The sequence below is a fragment of the Dendropsophus ebraccatus genome, chromosome 12 (genome assembly GCF_027789765.1).
Source record: "Dendropsophus ebraccatus isolate aDenEbr1 chromosome 12, aDenEbr1.pat, whole genome shotgun sequence".
NCBI lineage: Eukaryota > Metazoa > Chordata > Amphibia > Anura > Hylidae > Dendropsophus > Dendropsophus ebraccatus.
In genome coordinates, this window is record NC_091465.1 from 42,084,775 (window position 1) to 42,102,698 (window position 17,924).

General features: G+C 44.8%; 2 protein-coding genes across 4 annotated transcripts in view; one reads left to right on the top strand and one right to left on the bottom strand.

The window, feature by feature from the left end:
* LOC138769690 (apolipoprotein A-I-like) overlaps positions 1–17,924 on the top strand; it is a 523,881-nt gene that overhangs the window by 424,235 nt on the left and 81,722 nt on the right. The gene's annotated exons all lie outside the window — the stretch shown is intronic.
* Positions 2,606–7,604, bottom strand: LOC138769272 (apolipoprotein A-IV-like). Its single transcript, XM_069947634.1, has 4 exons — positions 7,500–7,604; positions 7,279–7,370; positions 6,645–6,771; positions 2,606–3,947 (listed from the first exon to the last, which is right to left on the bottom strand). The coding sequence occupies exons 2-4, from the start codon at positions 7,325–7,327 to the stop codon at positions 3,020–3,022; spliced, it is 1,104 nt and encodes a 367-aa protein (XP_069803735.1). The 5' UTR covers positions 7,328–7,370; positions 7,500–7,604; the 3' UTR covers positions 2,606–3,019.

A 17,924-nucleotide genomic window follows, 5' to 3' on the forward strand; every position in this document is an offset into this window, starting at 1 on the left:
ACACCAGTCTATGAGTCCTCCTGACCATTATGCCACTACTTTTCATGAATTGCCTGACCCCTGCTACTATGAGCATGTGGTCTGGACATCGCCTCTCTGCACTACAGGAATACAGTCCCAGTACAGTGGTCAACACAGTTCATGTCAATGTCCTCTATAGAAAGGAGTACCATCGACTGAAGGATTTCTCACTTTTTTAACTTGCGATAACCATGTGAGTGCTAATAGCAACTATCTTCACTGACATAAACCTTTTTCAGTACTGTATTTATTAATTAACTGCATAAAAGGCCACATTTTATAAGGTCACCTTAGATAGGTATACATCATTTTATAAGTAGGTGCCTCTAGACCAAACATCTGGGTTGTCATTGGTTGCAAAGGGGCAAACTTATAGCGCCAATCAGGAAGGGGGTGGGATGCAGGCTAGTTCTAGCAGCACTGACTTCTCTCCAGATATTCCTCACTAAAGGGCCTTTTACACAAGCCAATTATAGGGCTACAGTGTTGCCAGAAACGCTCTTTTGGCCGATAATCATCCTGTGTAAGAGTGACAACGATCAGCCAACGAGCAGGAAAATGACCAGTCCTTGACTCATTGCGTCTTTGGATAATAAGTGGTGGCAGCAATGGGAATACATGACATAGTGCAGTAATGTTTCAGGGAAATTTTTCTCAATTAAACTTGCGCCCCCTCCTTCTGGCAGCTGCCTATACTGCCAACATAGATTCCATGTACATCACATGCCACCTCCTGCCCCTCGTGTACTGTGCCACCGTCTCCCCCACGTATACCGTGCCCAGTGTCGAACTGGGCCACCGGAGGACCGGAGGATCCACCGGTAGGCCCCAGCCCCCTACACAGTTAACACACTGTCACTGTCGTCCGGCAGGGCCCCCTGACAGTGACAGTGCTGCTCTCTAGCAATGCTGTCACCAGACTGGGCCCTCACTTACCCAGTCAGGTGACAGCAAACCACTCTTGGATGATAGCGCCCCCCCCCCCCCCCCCGTGGCGTAACGGGGCCCCCGCCACACTGCTCCCGTCCTCTTGTGACCGCAAGCAGGGGGGATTGGGGGAGTTGACGTGGTCCGCCAGCTTCAGGCCGGGTGCAGCTTCCGACACAGACAGCCGGAAGCTCACAGCTTCAGCCCCTCGATGCCCGTACTTCTCTCCTGCTTGGCGCCGCCGCCATGACATCACATGTGCAGGAGAGAAGTACGGGCATTGCGGGGCTGAAGCTATGAGCTTCCGCTGTCTGTGCCGAAAGCTGCACCCCAGCCCGAACCTGCCCCCCAGTTTCTCCGTTTCCCCCCCTGCATCCCACAGCAGTTCCTCCCGCACCCCACAGCCACTCCTCCCGCACCCCACAGCCTCTCCCCCTGCACGCCCCTGCTGCTCCCCTGAATCCCCTAGCTTCTTCCTCTGAACCCCCAGCTTCTTCCCTGCCCCCCTGCTGCTCCCCCTGCCCCCATAGCCTCGCCCCTGCACCCCCAGCTCCTCCCTCTGAACCCCCAGCTTCTCCCTCTGAATCCCCCAGCTTCTCCCTCTGAACCCCCCAGCTTCTTCCCTGCCCCCCTGCTGCTCCCCCTGCCCCCCACAGCCTCTCCCCCTGCACCCCACAACCTCTCCCCCTGCACCCCCCAGCTCCTCCCTCTGAACCCCCCAGCTTCTCCCTCTGAACCCCCCAGCTTCTTCCCTGCCCCCCCCCCCCCCCCGCACCCCACAACCTTTCCCCCTGCACGCCCCAGCTCCTCCCTCTGAACTCCCCAGCTTCTCCCTTTGAACCCCCCCAGCTTCTTCCCTGCCCCCCAGCCTCTCCCCACGCACCCCCAGCCTCTCCCTCTGAACCCCCCAACTTCTCCCTCTGAACCCCCAGCTTCTTCCCTGCCCCCCCAGCCTCTCCCCCCACACCCCCGGCCTCTCCCCCTGAACCCCCCAGCTTCTCCCTCTGAATCCCCTAGCTTCTTCCCTGCCCCCCCTGCTGCTCCCCCTGCCCCCCAGCCTCTGCCCCCAGTCTCTCCCCCTGCACTACCCAGCTTCTCCCCCTGTCACTCCAGCTTCTCCCCCTGTCACTTCAGCTGCCCCCCCGGCTGCTCCCCCTGCCCCGTATCTGTTCCCCCTGCTTGTCACCCCATGTGTCCCCCCATCTTCTCCTCCTGCCACCCCGGCTGCTCCCTCTGCCCCCCAGCTCCCCTCCTGCTCCCCAACTTCCCCTGCCCCCTAGCTTCTGCCCCTTATACCCCCAGCCTCTCCACCTGCACCCCCCAGCTTCTCCCCCTGCACCCCCCAGCCTCTCCCTCGCACCCCCCAGCCTCTCCCTTGCACCCCCAGCCTCTCCCTCTTTTTGCAGGTCTTGGGGGGGGGGGGCCTTATTCATACGAAAATAGGGCAGGATCTAAAAACCCTGACCTATTTTCTTGAATGGACAGCCTTCATCAAAAATCCTGAATAGTGTCCATTACTAATGTACCCCTTTGGATCCAGAAATCAGTCCGGATTTCCTGATAAAAAAATCCAGACGAATTTTCCGGATGTGTGAAGGTGCCCTTATACTGTAGTATGGCTATTTCCAAACCCTAATACTAAATAAACAAGAACATATCATGTATTGCTGAGTTTTATTGAATTGAATAGAATGCAAATAGTGCAGTCACAAATGTAAGGTTTATAACAGGATGTCGCATATTGTAAGTTTGCAATAATACAATAGTACATGTGACATAAAGCATGTCCGCTGTTCACTGTAGTTACAGGCAGAATATTCTAGCATTATTCTAGCTGTCATTGATAGAAAAATATGATGGCTGACAACATATAGATGACACACAACAGAATAGAGTTAAACAATACTCTAAGGCCAGGCTAGGCCGGCAGCTTGTAAACATAAAGACATTGTGCAGATAATGCAAGCTCAAGAAATGTAGGAGAAGAATAGTACCACTAATATTAACATAGTCGCACTACTGTGGAATGTCGAGAGGTATCATGGCAGGTCACATTGGGAGGAGCAAGGATTCAGTTTTCAGTGGCAACACCCTTGTTGATGAAATCTTGGATCTTGTCACTGACATCTTTCTGCAAATAGTCCACCTGATCCTGGACACTTACAGTGTATTCTCCCAACTTCTTCTTCATTTCTTCCATTCTGTGTACAAGGGCTTTGTTAAGGGCATCAGCATAGGGGATCATTGTTTCTTTAAATTCTACAATCCTCTGGTCCATCTGCTCATTCATCTTGGTTAGGTATGGCTCCAAGGTTTGCTTGACATTTGTCATGTCTCCCTCCAGCTTGGTTCTTAGCTCATTGGCGTAGGGGTAGAGTTGCTCTCTCAGCTGGCCAGTGACCTCTACGATTTTGCTTTCCATCTGCTCAACGTTCTTCTTCATTTGAAAGTCCAAGTTTTTGATCTGGTTACGCAGCTCTTCCTGTACATCTTCTGCATAGGGTGAGAGGCTTTTATATAGCTCTTGCAGTTGTTGATCGACGTTATCTTTTACTTTCTCAGTGATGGGTTTCAGGTGCTTTCTCAGTTGCTCCACATTGTCATCTATTGCGGTCTTGAGTTCCTGGGAATACGGGGTCAGTGTAGCCTGTACACGGTCTGCGTTCTCTCTGATCTTGACTCCTAGGTCCTTAGTGACAGACTTGAGCTGGTCATTGACTACCTCAGTGTTTTTTTCAATCTGGGCACGAAGCTCCTTTGCATAAGGAGTAAGTTTTTCCTGAAGCTCCTCTGCATTCTTACTCAGCTGCTTCTGTATCTCCTCTGCAAATGGGGAAAACTTGACCTTCAACTTCTCCAGCTCCTGACTTATTTGTTCCTTCAGCTTTTCTGGGTCTTGGGTCAGTTGGTCGTGGATCTGCTTGGCAAAGGGAATAAGTTGTTGCTGTAGTTCTCCTGCATAAAGATTGATGTTCTTGAAATGTTCGTCAATGAGAACACTGTGGAAGGAAAGAAAATATTAGTAAGGACCTATGAATAGGTAAAAATCTAGTTATATTCATAAAAGTATTGTGAACATTTCTTGGACATTTTGATGGACAAAATAATTTCACTTTTTTGCAATTTGCTATAATAGATTTCTGAATAAGTACTTTTATTCTAAATATTGGAAGTAGGTCTGTACTTCTGCTTTTATAGAATAGCCTCTTGTAAATAACTATAAAGCTCTATAAAACAAGCCTATAAACACCAGTATAGTATATGTATATTTATAAAGTACCAGTCAGTATATGTATATTTCAGTCAGTATATTTCAGTCAGTATTGCAACCAAAACCAGGAGTGGATTAAAAACACAGAAAGGATCTGTTCACACAATGTTGAAATTGAGTGGATGGCCGCCATTTAATGGCAAATATTTGCTGGTATTTTAGAACAACGGCTGTTATATTAAAATAATAATGGCAGTTATTTACTGTTATATGGCGGCCATCCACTCAATTTCAACATTGTGTGAACAAATCCTTTCTGTGTTTTTAATCCACTCCTGGTTTTGGTTGCAATACTGATTGAAATATACTGACTGAAATATACGTAGAGTATACTTACATGGCCATCACTAGTTGAAACTTTGGAACTTATTGAACATGTGTATTATGAATGTTGCTAACAGCTGTACAGATCTGTCTTCAGAGCTCCCTCTGGTGGTGACTGCTGGCAACCAACATTTTATCATGTTATTTTGATTTTGGAGGATAGCACATCTATATTGTTGGAAGTACAGTTAAAACTTTTTTTTAAATTACTTCTTGTCTGGAAAAGTTTAGTTATTGGGAAGTTGTAAGGCCCTAGGTGTTGATGTCCCCTGGGTAATTGTCTCTTTGGCTGTTTCTCAGGCTGTACTGGTGATATAATATATCTCTACACAACTCCTAGCCCTACACTATAGCTATACCACCATATCTCCACTGGAACATGGGATCCAGTATAGTAATCTAGTGGGTCACTGCTGGGTTAAATGGGTCATTACTTAGCAGTAGCGCTAGCAAAAAGCATATACAGAGAATTTAAAGGTTATATAATGAATCATTATAATTGGGCTCATATTTATCTGAATGTCTCCACATCAGTATATTATTTATAAGATATTTATTACTAGATTACTTTATTGTTGCTAGTAGAATGAAGTCGATTTTATTGCCTTGATTTGTATAGCACAGAGACAGAACAGAGGCAGCACATGAATGCATGACATGATGCATATATATAGTGAAAGAGAATGGCTACTAAGAGTATGTTTTCCTACTTTTTCTACCTTTTAAAAAACTAATTTTTAGGTGAAGGCATTGATAAATCTCCCCAAATGGGTCTCCTGAGGGGATTTAACATGCAACTTGTAACTAATAACTAATTCCTTATCTATAGAATGTTCAAAAAGCTCCTTATCAAATCAACTCCTTATAATATATTTTAAAGCTTAATTTAATATAATAAGAAACCACCATGAATATATGCAGAAATGCCAATAATTAGTGATGAGCGAATAGTGAGATATTCGAATATTCAATATTCATACGAATATCCCGAATGTTCGAATATTCGATCCCATTAAAGTCTATAGGAACAAGTATTCGATTAGTGAAAAACATCTACTCGACCATTTGGAGGGTAAAACCGGAAGCTGGGGGATTTGAACGCTTATCGAATATTTATTGAATATTCGCGGGATATCCATACGAATATCGAATATTCGAATATCTCACTATTCGATCGAACAGTATTCGCTCATCACTACCAATAATGCCAATCATCTTTTTCAATTAGTGAGGCCATTGTTAAAGATTTGAAACTTCAATTTTACCATGTACCACATAAGGTATTTTACCCATGGCTTATATTATAATATTAATGACAATATACTGTATCATATTTTATAAAGGCTGACCCAAGTTTCAATAGCAAGAAAAACATGGTGAATGGTTACTCATTATATGTATAGTGTTAAAATGACTCAAATAAAACACACATATATATTTTCACACACCGTCAAAATAACATCTGTTTTAATTGGATGGCTGTCATTTAACTGCACATAACAGCCGTTATTTGTGAGACACTGACCATTGTTATAAAATAATTACCATTATTTGCCATTAAATCACGGCTGTCCATAAATTTTTCACGGCGTGAGAACATAGCTTTAATCTTCAGGCTATGTTCCCACTTTGGGAACGTAGCGGGAAAGGTGGCTGTCTTGTTATAATCACGGCCTTGAATAATGATCATTATTTGCAGCCATGATTATAATCCCATAGAGGGAACATAGCCTAAAGATTAAAGCTATGTTCACACACAGTGAAAATGATGGCCATTTTTTGTGGACGGACTTAATTTAATGGTAAATAATGGTCATTATTTTATAACAATGGCTGATGTTTTACAAATGACGGCCGTTATTTGCAGTTAAATGACATCCAAATAAAACAGACGTCATTACAGGGTGTTTATAAGTTCTGCCTCAGAGAGGGGGTATCAGGTGAGGGACCCCATCTGTGACAACTATATGTCATAATAATGCATATGGACAGTGATGTACTGTATAACCACCCAATAAGAGTAGTAAACCAGGTAGAAGATAAGTGATTACAACACATTCAGACTATAGCGATTGCCATTCACAGATACATGGACGCTTACTTTAACTGTTTGCTGATGTCAGATTGTTGTATCTTCTCCACTTTCTCTTTAGTATCGCTGGTCAACTGGGTGAAGTAATTCCAGAAAGCATCAGATATCTGGTCGGTGCTGACGTCTGCTTGAGTTCCTAAGACAGAAAAAGAAATATAAAAAGATTTATTTGGCGTACAGTTATTCACATCAGGGACATATGTCTTCAAGTAATAAATAAGACATGGAGAGAAGGAGCTGCTGCACCTCACAACTGCGGTTGCTGACCGACACAGTGTTGAGTTAGTGTAGGGACTCATGTGAACCAGGGGACCTGCACGTGGTACATGAGGCAATATGGTTTGATCAAATTATATATTAACATTCTGGCATTGGTTTTTAAATGTAGCCGAGAGGCATTAGTGTCAGCCATAGCTGTGAGGTGCAGCGGTTCCTTTCTCTCTGAGTAGTAATAAATAAGGCTTGACCTCTATATACTCAGGAGGTAGCAATCACACTCCACTGGCCCCTCTGCTTTATAAGAAGACACCAGTAGCACATATGGCACATGCTAGCTGGGAGTCCCTACAATAGTTTTAGCATTGGGGCCCCAGGGCCTTTAGTTACACCTCTGTTCAGGCATTACATTTACATATTTACTAACCTGTGATGGCACAGACAACTAGTGCCAGGGCTACCACTTTCACCAGCATGTTGACGTTCTGGATTGGTCAACCTTGTCCCAATGGTGGAAACCTGATGGAAAAAACAAATAAGCAATGTTTAAAAAAATCATACTAACAAAAATATACCTGTAGACGATAGTATCTAAAAGCTGTAAAGTAAGAAAGTTCTGCCTGACTGCTTCAAGCGATTGCTCTTTACCTGATCCTTTGGTGTTTGGATCTGAGGATGAAGTTTATGCCACAGCCTGCCCTTTATAGTGGAGCATCCCTACTTTGGCTTTGCTCCAACGCAGATTTATGGACTTTAGATCACATTATCAATGTGGAGTCCGTGACGTGTCTCTGTTTTTAAAGTGATGCTGGAAGTCTGAAAAGCCGAGTGAGTAATGGTTGGTGAGTCACAATCATGGTGAAATAGAAGAGTGCTGAGCTTGTTTTCTTACTCCGTAAGTGCTGCTGACAGTGTACTTATCAGAACAGGTCACCACCAAAGGTTCTGAACTGTGAATTTTGTGGTTATTGAAGGTCGTATCTGAGGTCAGGCAAAATCCCGAGGTCAGGTAACTGTGGGTCAACAGAAACACTACTTTAGGTCTGCTGGGTTGTGGTTGCTGCCATCATGTCCTGAAATGTTTTGTGTAATAGCTGTTTTGATCACTTTGCCAAAAAAAAAAAAATGTGAGAAAGGTCTTGATTGCTGCCATGGTCTCCATTAATGATAAAGTGAGAACCCCAGATATACTTTATGCTTTGGAGAGCTGGCACAGATATGGCAGCCTGGAGCTGAGCGCATACATTAAAGTCATTAATATTGTAATTCCCTTATCTGTATAGAGGCGTTGCTGGGCTTTCCTTTACCTGGGAAAGACATTCTGTGTACTGTCACAGCCCTGTACATAAAATACAAAGAGACTTTTTGCCCCCCTGAAACTCAGTACCCCAGACACATGACCCATGGGTGACTATAACATTCTTCTGTCATCCTGTCCTGAAATAGTTCCATGTTACCATGCATTGTCTATAATCTAATGGGGGAAGTGAGCGATATGAGAAAGGGTTTTTTTTAACACGCTCTACCTCGCACTTTTGCTCTGCATCAGCCCAGCTCTGTGCACTGGAGACAGGCCCACTGCCCCCCCCCCCCCCCCCCCCGTGTGATGATATCCCCTCACCTCTGCGGCGTGGCTCCATTTGAATCAATGTCAGCATATGTCACATATCAGCCGGGTCCAAGCTACAAAGTAAATGAGGCTGGAAGCAGTTTGTGATCGCTTGCCATTTGAAAAACAGTGACTGACAAAGTTGAATGCAGCCCTAGGGAGTCCTGGAAAACATGGATACAATCTATGGCCAAATCTACCGATCAGACACTGATGGGACTATATTGTGGATGGCTCATCAGTCCATAGGCTTAAAAATAGTAAATAAACACCCACAATATACTATACCTACAGCCTGCTGCATTGTGAAAAAACACCATGGACCCAACAAATCTTTTGCAAAATGTGATAGCATTTCACTAGGTAATATATAAGCTTTTATACAGGAGACCTCCCTGATGTGACTGGGGCGGGCCTAGGCTGGGAAGGGCACCGGGGGGGGTCCACATTAAGGGGCTGGGATTGGCCTGGGCAGGGAAAAAGAAGAGGAGAAGAAGAAGACGAGGAGAAGTAGAAGAAGAGGAGGAAGAAGAAAACTGGGAAGGCCTGGGCTGGGAAGGGCGCTGGGAGGGTCTGCGTTAGGGAGCTGAGAAGGGCACCGTCAGGGTCTGCGTTATGGGGCTGGAGTGTGCCTGGGTTGGGAAGGGCGCCAGGAGCGTCCGCATTTGGGGGCTGGGGCGGGCTTGGGCTGGGAAGGGCGCCCGGAGGGTCCACATTGAGGGGCTGGGGCGGACCTGGGCTGGGAAGAAGAGGAGCAAGAGGAAGACTGGGGTGGCCTGGGCTGGGAAGGGTGCTGGGAGGGTCAGTGTTAAGGTGCTGGGGCGTTCCTGGGCTGAGAAGGCTGCCAGCTGTGTCCCCATTAGCAAAGGACAGGTAAATTAAGGGTTGGGATGAGTAATCGGGCTAGGGTGGAGGGGCTCCCTCATGGTGCCTTCACCTTGACGTGGTGAGGGAGCTTGCGTGCTTTGGTAATCCAATGACCTAAGCTGGTGGGAGTAATACTCCTGGTGGGGTCACCCGTGCCAGACAGGTCAATGGGGAGAGGCCAGACTAAGCAAGGCACCCGGAAGAAAGGGCTGGTATTCTAGAAATTGTAAAAAACCTTAAATACAATGGACATATACTATTGACCATACATCTAGCACTCTCACTACACATATCAGTCAGCAGAACACACCACATACATTGTTATTTTCATCAGCTTTTGTTGTTGTTGACTCATAAACCTTGTAATAGGCAAGCAGGAGATGGCAGGACCTCTGCACCTAACATTCCTGTCCATCAATAAGCCGGATACAGGACATCAATCTGAAGAACGTCTTACTATGTTGTAAGTGCAGAGACGGTGCAGTGCCGAGAAAAACCAGGCAGCAATTTGTTCATAGACTGGCCCACTTAGCCCACCGGCTCATCTGGCATTTGCCTGACTTGCCAGTTAGGCCACCCTGTAGTGTCATACAGCACTTCACACCCATGGTTTACATTAATGCCTCTTGGCTACATTTAAAACCCAATGCCAGAATGTTGATGTATAATTTGATCAAACCATATTGCCTCATGTATCGCGTGCAGGTCTTCTGGCACACGAGTCCCTACTTTAAAACAACACTGTGCTGGTCAGCGACCACCAACCCCGCAAAGCAAGCGGGAGGGGGGACTAGAGATTAGCGCTGCAACCCCACTGTAACAGGACCAAACCCCATGGGCTTCCCCACACCCTGCAGGTGGCGCCGGAGGTGTTACTACTTACCAATGCATTAGCAGGTAAAATGGGAGAAAGGGAGGTACTTACCATATGTGCACAGGTGCTTCTGCGTGCAGGTCTTCTGGCACACGAGTCCCTACTCTAAAACAACAATAAAGTGCAGTGAGATGGTCTCATATATGATATACGATTTTATCAGTGCACTCTGATAACTGAAAGCTAAACTCTCATCTCATACATGAGGCTAAATGGAGGTTTATTAAACTGGCATATCTGCTCTTAGGTAAGTTACTGTTAAACAATATGGAATATGTTACTTTAACTCAATAACACCAAATTAAGTTTAATGTTATTCACTGCCACTTCAGAAACTCGTATAATTTCATTGCTAGACCCCATTATTTATAGCTATATGTTTTTGCCTGTGGATTTTCCATGGATTTGAGGCACATTTAATGGAACTAAGCAGTGTGAGTTTACCTGATGTGTTTTTTGTGTCACGTAATGACCTCTGTAATGTGGAATTAAAATCTGTGTCATATGAGCTATGGAGTGAATTATCACCAAAGTAAAAGGAAAAATTGATTTAAAGGGAATCTGTCAGCTCCCGGGCCCTACCTGAGGTGCTGACAGTGTGCTGTAGCTGGCAGTCCCCTAGTGAGCATGGTGCCTTTTGGTAATATTCTGTGCAGTGGATGAATAATCAACGCTGCCCTGCCTCCTGCTCACTCAGCTGTCAGACAGTGTCTCTGATTGCAGATCAGTTCTCTGCAGGCAGTTTACGTCTGAAAGAAACATTCAGATATAGTTGAATCACTAATCCAAAATGTAAAGGAACTGTGGTCTAGTGACCTGCCAGCTATTTGGTCTCTTGTTCAAATCCCCTGATGGACATGAAATAGAGGTCTTTATTTTTTCTTCTCATTATTGTATCATTGTTAAGACTATGTTTACACACAGTATTTTTGCTCAGTATTTTGGTCAGTATTTTGCAACCAAAACCGGGAGTGGATTGAAAACACAGAAAAGCTATGTTCAAACACTGTTGAAATTGATTGGATGGCAGCCACTTAATGCCAAATAATTACTGTTATTTGAAAACAATATTTGTCATTAAATGACGACCATCCGCTCAATTTCAACAGTGTTTCTATAGCCTTTCTATGTTTTCAATCCACTTCTGGTTTTGGTTGCAAAATACTGACCGAAATACTAAGCAAAAATACTGTGTGTGAACATAGCCTTAAAAATGAGAAAAAAAATTAAAGACCTCTATTTTATTTACATCAGGGGATTTGAACCAGAGAATGAACTGCTGGCAGGTCTGTAGACAGGTGAGTTACCCCTAGACCAAAGTTCCAATACATTTGAGGTCAGAGATTTAACTACATGTTTTTCAGACATAACCTGCTTACAGAGGACTCATCTGCAATCGGAGACACTGGCTGACAGCTAAGCGAGCAGAAGGCTGGGCAGAATAGATTATTCATGAAAAGGAGGGTAGAGGAAGAAGTGGTGAGGCGGACAGAGTGTGGCACAAACAAGTCCTCTTTGCCTCTTCAGTACAGTAGGAGACCTGAGATTGTGCATAATCCACTGCACAGAAAATCCCCAAAAGTCACCATGCTCACTAGGGGACTGCACACAGTCAGCACCTTAAGTAGGACCTGGGAGCTGACAGATTCCCTTTAAAGGGGTTTTACTGACAGGAAAGGCCATTAATCTCTGACTGCTGGGATGCCGAAAGCCGGCACCCACTCTAATCAGCTGTTTAGGAGAGGTTACTGCAGCTCAATTTTTATTAATTTAAATTGGAACTAAGTTTCAGGTAATGTAAAACTGGCCTATAGGACAACCTAATAGTTCTCTTAGGCAATAAATGTCAAAGCACCATATGTGTGATACATGTGAGCTGTGAAAACATGTTTTACAGCTACCGTGCTAGACCCTTAGAAGTGGGGTAACCGTAACTTGGCTAAACCCTTATCTACGTCAGGACAGTCACCCCCTAAAGGAAAGAAGAAGGGACTGATCCTCAGTAGGACAAAGATGCTAAATGCAGTAGCATCCTACTAACTTACTCTCAACTACCTTGGAGAATCTTGAGAGGTTAACTACACCCAGAGACAGAGACCTGGGACTCGTGCTACCTAACCTGGCGGTCTCTGAGCTGGTTAGGCAGAAGGCGTCATATATACTAAAGCAAATGCATCATTTTCTGTTCTAAAAGACTGTTCACTAATGAACCATTGAACACAGGGATCGGCGTGTCATGCTTCACCATCCTCTGTTGGTTCCGCAGAATAATAACATGCTTTCTATTTGGTTCCTGCTCTGATTGAAAGTGATTATTAGAATTGGGACAGCCCAGGATCAGATTATTGTTGAGGACCCTTAGGGCCCGTTCACACTGAGTAATTCTTATAGAATTTCAAGCAGAGCCCAGGCCGCCGACTCTGCTTGAAGTTCTGCCTGTCCTTTTGATGCCTGATTAGGATGATTAGGATTATTAGGATTAGGATGATGATGATGATAATAACAAGCTACACAAGGGACAGCTGCCCTGAATTATATGGGTGGTCAGAGATAAGAGGGAACATTTGATTTCCTCTTCAGGAACAGAGTGGACTCTCTGGAGGAGGCAGACAACCTCAGCTTGGAATCACACAGTCCAGGCCCTATCCTTCCTATGCCACAAACTACACCCTGAATTCGATATTAGTGTCTCTGTTACCAGAGACAGTCTAAGCCTAACAACAGGTAGTGAACTTGAAATATAATGGAAGTAAGAAACCTAGCAGCTAAAACTGCATTTTTATTATTATAATTTTTTTTTTTTTGGGGGGGGGGGGGGGGGTCAGAAAGCATTTAAAGATAATGAATTAGATGTTCTTACGAACATTCCATTTATCACGTGAGCACAGGCTGCGTGGCAAAGGTCAGCCTAAAATTACTGTAGATTACTGTAAATTAGGGATATCCTCTTCTTGGTAGAGTATACACTATGGACAGCAATAACCTGAGCAGAATGAATATCCCTAATTTGAAAACATTTTAAAATCTCAAGCGATGATGGGAGTTAACATTATTCATAAATAAAAGTATTCAGAAAAATCTATATTTAGTCATGTCTATTCACCACTTATCTGATGAGCGCTTACTGTAAAACTGGTGCTGTTGTCAGATGTGACGGGAATTGCTCTTTAACCTACCCGTGTACACTCTTACCAAGTATCTGTACTTTTATCCTTGACTCCTTAATGACAAATCTTTGGGGTTTTTTTGCATACATATCATATCCATATCAAATATTTATAGTTTTTTTTTCTTTTAATTCACTTGCTACATCCAAAGAAGTTAAATGTAAGAAAGAATATGGTGAGCACCTTAGGGGGATTTAGGGGGATTTCTCCTATGTCCTCCTAAACCAAATTCTCACAAACCCCACTTGGCTTACTCACCGATCCCCCACACGTTTTTTGACACTTCTTGTACTCTCCTACATGGCTCTGTTTTTCTGTTCTAAACCTTTTTGAATTTTAGATGGTGTCAGCTTGGAAACTACATCCCTCAGCATGCCACGCGCCTCCTTCTTACTACTACAATTACCCACCCCTGTCTGCTAGTTCCTGCCCATCGCGGAAGGCATGGCCCTGGGACCTGCCCACAGCATTGATGACAGTGGTGGGCTTGGTTTACGAGTACCAGGCCTACCGCTGAGAACAGGGAATGTGAGCTCCGTATCCGATAGGAGAGAGAAATAGATGGGGGCAATTATTCTCTCAACACAGTTGTAAGAGGCCTTGTTTTCTACAGGAGTATTTCCCCATTCACATGACTGTTTGGTACAACCAAACTTTCACGTCTTCAATATGGGAAGGAGAGGATAAGCCGCTACTAGACTGCCCTGGCGCTTGTTTATCTCTCCAAGAATAAAGGAGTTAGGGAGTGAAAATCCATCACACCAGCAATGGGTTTGGCAAACTTTAGAATGGATGCCTGTACATTAACAAGCAACCTATAAAGCCATGATTTTATCATGGCCTAATAAACAGATAGTGATTTTAACCTTGCAGGCCTTTCTTAGACCCCCATGTGCCATGCATACTTTCATTGTTGGGTGCCAATGGACAGACAAAGAGAGTCTTTTAATTGGTCAAACTATTCCACTCTTGTCTACCATCAGTAATTCACTCTGTTCTGGGGATTAAAATTTAAACATCACCTGACTAAGGGTCCTTTTTCACCTGGCAATTTGTCAGCCGCTGGCTAAGTGAGGTCAGCGCTTGTTTGCAGTACCTTTACCCAGCACAACAAATTGAGTGCCTGGGCTGCACGAACAATCCTATCATTTGTGCAGCCCTAGAAACTAACAGCACAGATACATCAGTTTCCAGATCAGCACTTTTAAATCTAACTGTTTTGTATATAAGGAGGGGTGGGTAAACCTCATATTCCTTCTTTACATAAAAAGCCTTTGTATGTACTGTGTTCTCTGGCTGCCAGCTTGTAAGAGGATGCTGCCAGCGTCAGCATTGGCCTAGGTAATGTCCAATACTGATGTGGTGTGCACTGTGACATTGAACTCTGAGCCACAATACTGGTAAGCAGGTTGTAAAAGAGTCATGCGCTCACCTGACCATGGTAGACCTGGACCTGTGGGAGTATTGCACAGTCCCCAATTTAATATATATATTCAGCTAGTTGGATGGCTTTGAAAGGCTTACCTACTCTCAAAGCTTTTTTTTTTTCTTTTTACATGAATAGACCAGTGCCAGCGAAGGGATGCTGATGCCGGTGATTCTAATGGAGCCGCGTCACAGAAGGGAGGGCAGATCGCCTTCACAAACACCGGTTTTGCAGCAGATCTGCAGCAGATTTGATGGTGCAGATTTGAAGCTGTGTTCAGTTATTTAGATCTAATCTGCTGCGGATCCGCAGCAGATTAGATCTAAATAACTGAACACAGCATCACACGTGCGGGCGTTCGGCAGTGGCTATCGTTCGGTAGCGGCGGCAGTTCGGTGGGCGGTGGTTCGGCGGGTTACTGTTATGTACTGATTGATTACATTTATGGAATACTTTGGGGAGCAAGGACACTTGCTCCCCAAAGTATTCCATAAATGTATTCAATCAAAAACACTGTATACTGTTTTACATTTACGTACACATCCATTGTAATTACAATGAAGTGTCCAGCAGGGGCACACTATATATAGAAGTCAATGGTACTCATTGACTTCTATATATAGTGCGCCCCTGCTGGCGATCCATTGTAATTACACCCCCGGTTCGTGACGTCATCTTTTTTAGAAAATCTGAAGTCTCCCTGATCTACTAAATTAAGGGAAATATCCCTATATGTGTATTTCTCATAATTAATGTACATTAGAAATTTGTCTAACTTTCCGTAAGTAAAACATTTAAAAAAAAATAGTTTTGGCCGGACTTCTCCTTTAATAGACATGTGAAATTCACCAATACTAACTAAATATATATATTACACTGATATAATGGCTAAGACCAACACTTACTACCATTATAAATGAAAACTACTAGTATATACATATTTTCAGAAGCTTATGGTGGATATTATGACACAAAAAAGGATACAATCCTAAATGAATAAAATCTTTTACATTATCCAAACAATGAGCCAAATGCGGATCCCTACACTAAAGAGAATTAATGAGTGAGCTGGCATATATGAACATTGTTGTCTCCACTGCTGCCCCTGTATGATTGCCTCTGCTTGTATGTTTGTCCTTGTTTTGACTGTGGCCAGCAAATCAGTTGGCAGTGCTGTCAAACCCTGCCAATGTCACTGGGCATGAAGATGGTTTCCTGAGAGGATGAGGAGTCCATGTTCACACTCAATGCTAATCTCAGTGTGTTAGCGCTAAACATTGTGCCATGGCTTTTCTGCATTGGTAGACAGCACACCTAGCATACCTCCTAACTAGCATACCTCTGGCTGGGTGTCCAGTATGAAGGTGGTCACTCAGCTTTCTCATTATGCAGGTGGCCACTCGGTTTCTCAGCATGCAGGTGACACCCAGCTTTCCCAGCATGAAGTCAGTCACCCAACTTTCCCAGCATAAAGTCAGTCACCCAGCTTTCCCAGCATGGGGGGGGGTCACCCAGCTCTCCCAGCATGAGGGGGGTAACCCAGCTTTCCCATCATGAGGGGGGCACCCAGCTTTCCCAACATATAGTTGGTCACCCAGCTTTCCCAGCATAGTGTCAGTCCCTAAGCTACCCCGACATTAAGGGGGTCATCCAGCTTTCCCACAATGGGGGCATGGGGGGGGGGGCACTTAGGTTTCCCAGCATGGATGGGTCTACCAGCTTTCACAGCATAAAATCAGTCACCAAACTTTCCCAGCATGAAGGGGGTAACTCAGCTTTCTCAGCAAGAAGGTGCTCACTCAGCTTTCCCAGCATGTAGGTGGTCATTCAGCTTTCCCAGCATGAAGGTGATCACTCAGCTTTCCCAGCATGAAGGGAGTCACTCAGCTTTCCATATAATAGGCCCCTCTGTGCCTTAATATAGTTAGACAACTCTGTCTCTATATAGCACTTAGACCCCTCTGTGAACCCAGTAATTAGGTTCATCTAGCCCCCCCCCCCCGGACTTCCCATATAGTAGGCCTCCACTATGCCACCATATAGTAGCTCTGCCTCTCTGTGCCCCTAAATAGTAGGTAGGCCTTCTCTGTGCATCCATATAGTGGTTATGCCCCTCTGTGTCCCGATATAGTCGTCAGGCCTCCTCTATACATCTTACCCATCTTATGTACTTATCAGCCTACAGGTAATCCTCCCCGCCAGTTGACAGCATGACCCATGTTAGGCATCTCCTCTGGTAGTAAACTTCACAGAGTAACAACTATGAAATGTTTAGCTTCTGTTCACATTAAACTCGCTGAAAATGATGTCACAAGAAGCTTACAGAATTAAAATGAGTCCTTTATTAAATAAATTAAATTGATTAAATGTGTGAGAAACCTTCATAGAACAATTAAACTTATTATCCAGTAATGCAGTGGCTGACAGCCCATTTCAGTGATTAGTTTATCACAGAACAAATGTTCAAAAGTCCAACTTATCATTAGTAGAAAGACATGTAATGTGTCCCCTCACGTATAGGCATTGCCCCCCCTCCCTCCCAAGTAGCCATTGCCCCCTGGTAATGAACACCTCCCCTTCAGGAAGCTATTGTCCCCCACACCCATGTAGCCATTGTCTCCTGATAGTGAGCCCTCCCCCATTGTAGCCATTGCCTCCTGGTAGTAATCTCCCCTCCCATGTAGCAATTTCCCCCTGGTAGTAAGCCCCCCCCCTCAAGTAGCCATTCTCCACTGTCCTGGTAGTAAGCCTGCCCCCCCCCATGTAGCCATTGCCCCCTGGTAGTAAGCCCCCTCTCTCTCAGGGAGCCATTGTCTCCTGTCCTGGTAATAAGTCCCCCACCCCCATGTAGCCATTGTCCCTGGTAGGAAGCCCTCCCCCTCCCATGTGGCCACTTCCCCTTCTATAGTATATCCTCTAGCGTCACTCGTGCACCACAGCTATGGGGGAGAATAATGGCTGGAAGAATAATGATGCCTTCGGACACAAGAGTTTGGGTAGAGCAGGAAGCCATTGGCTCCTGCTCTGTCAGTGTCACTGTGAGCGCTTATCGGGAACGGTCACAGTGAAAGGGCCTCTGTCGGCACCCAGCGGCTCCCGATGCCGATGCTGGTATGGGGGCTAGGCTTGG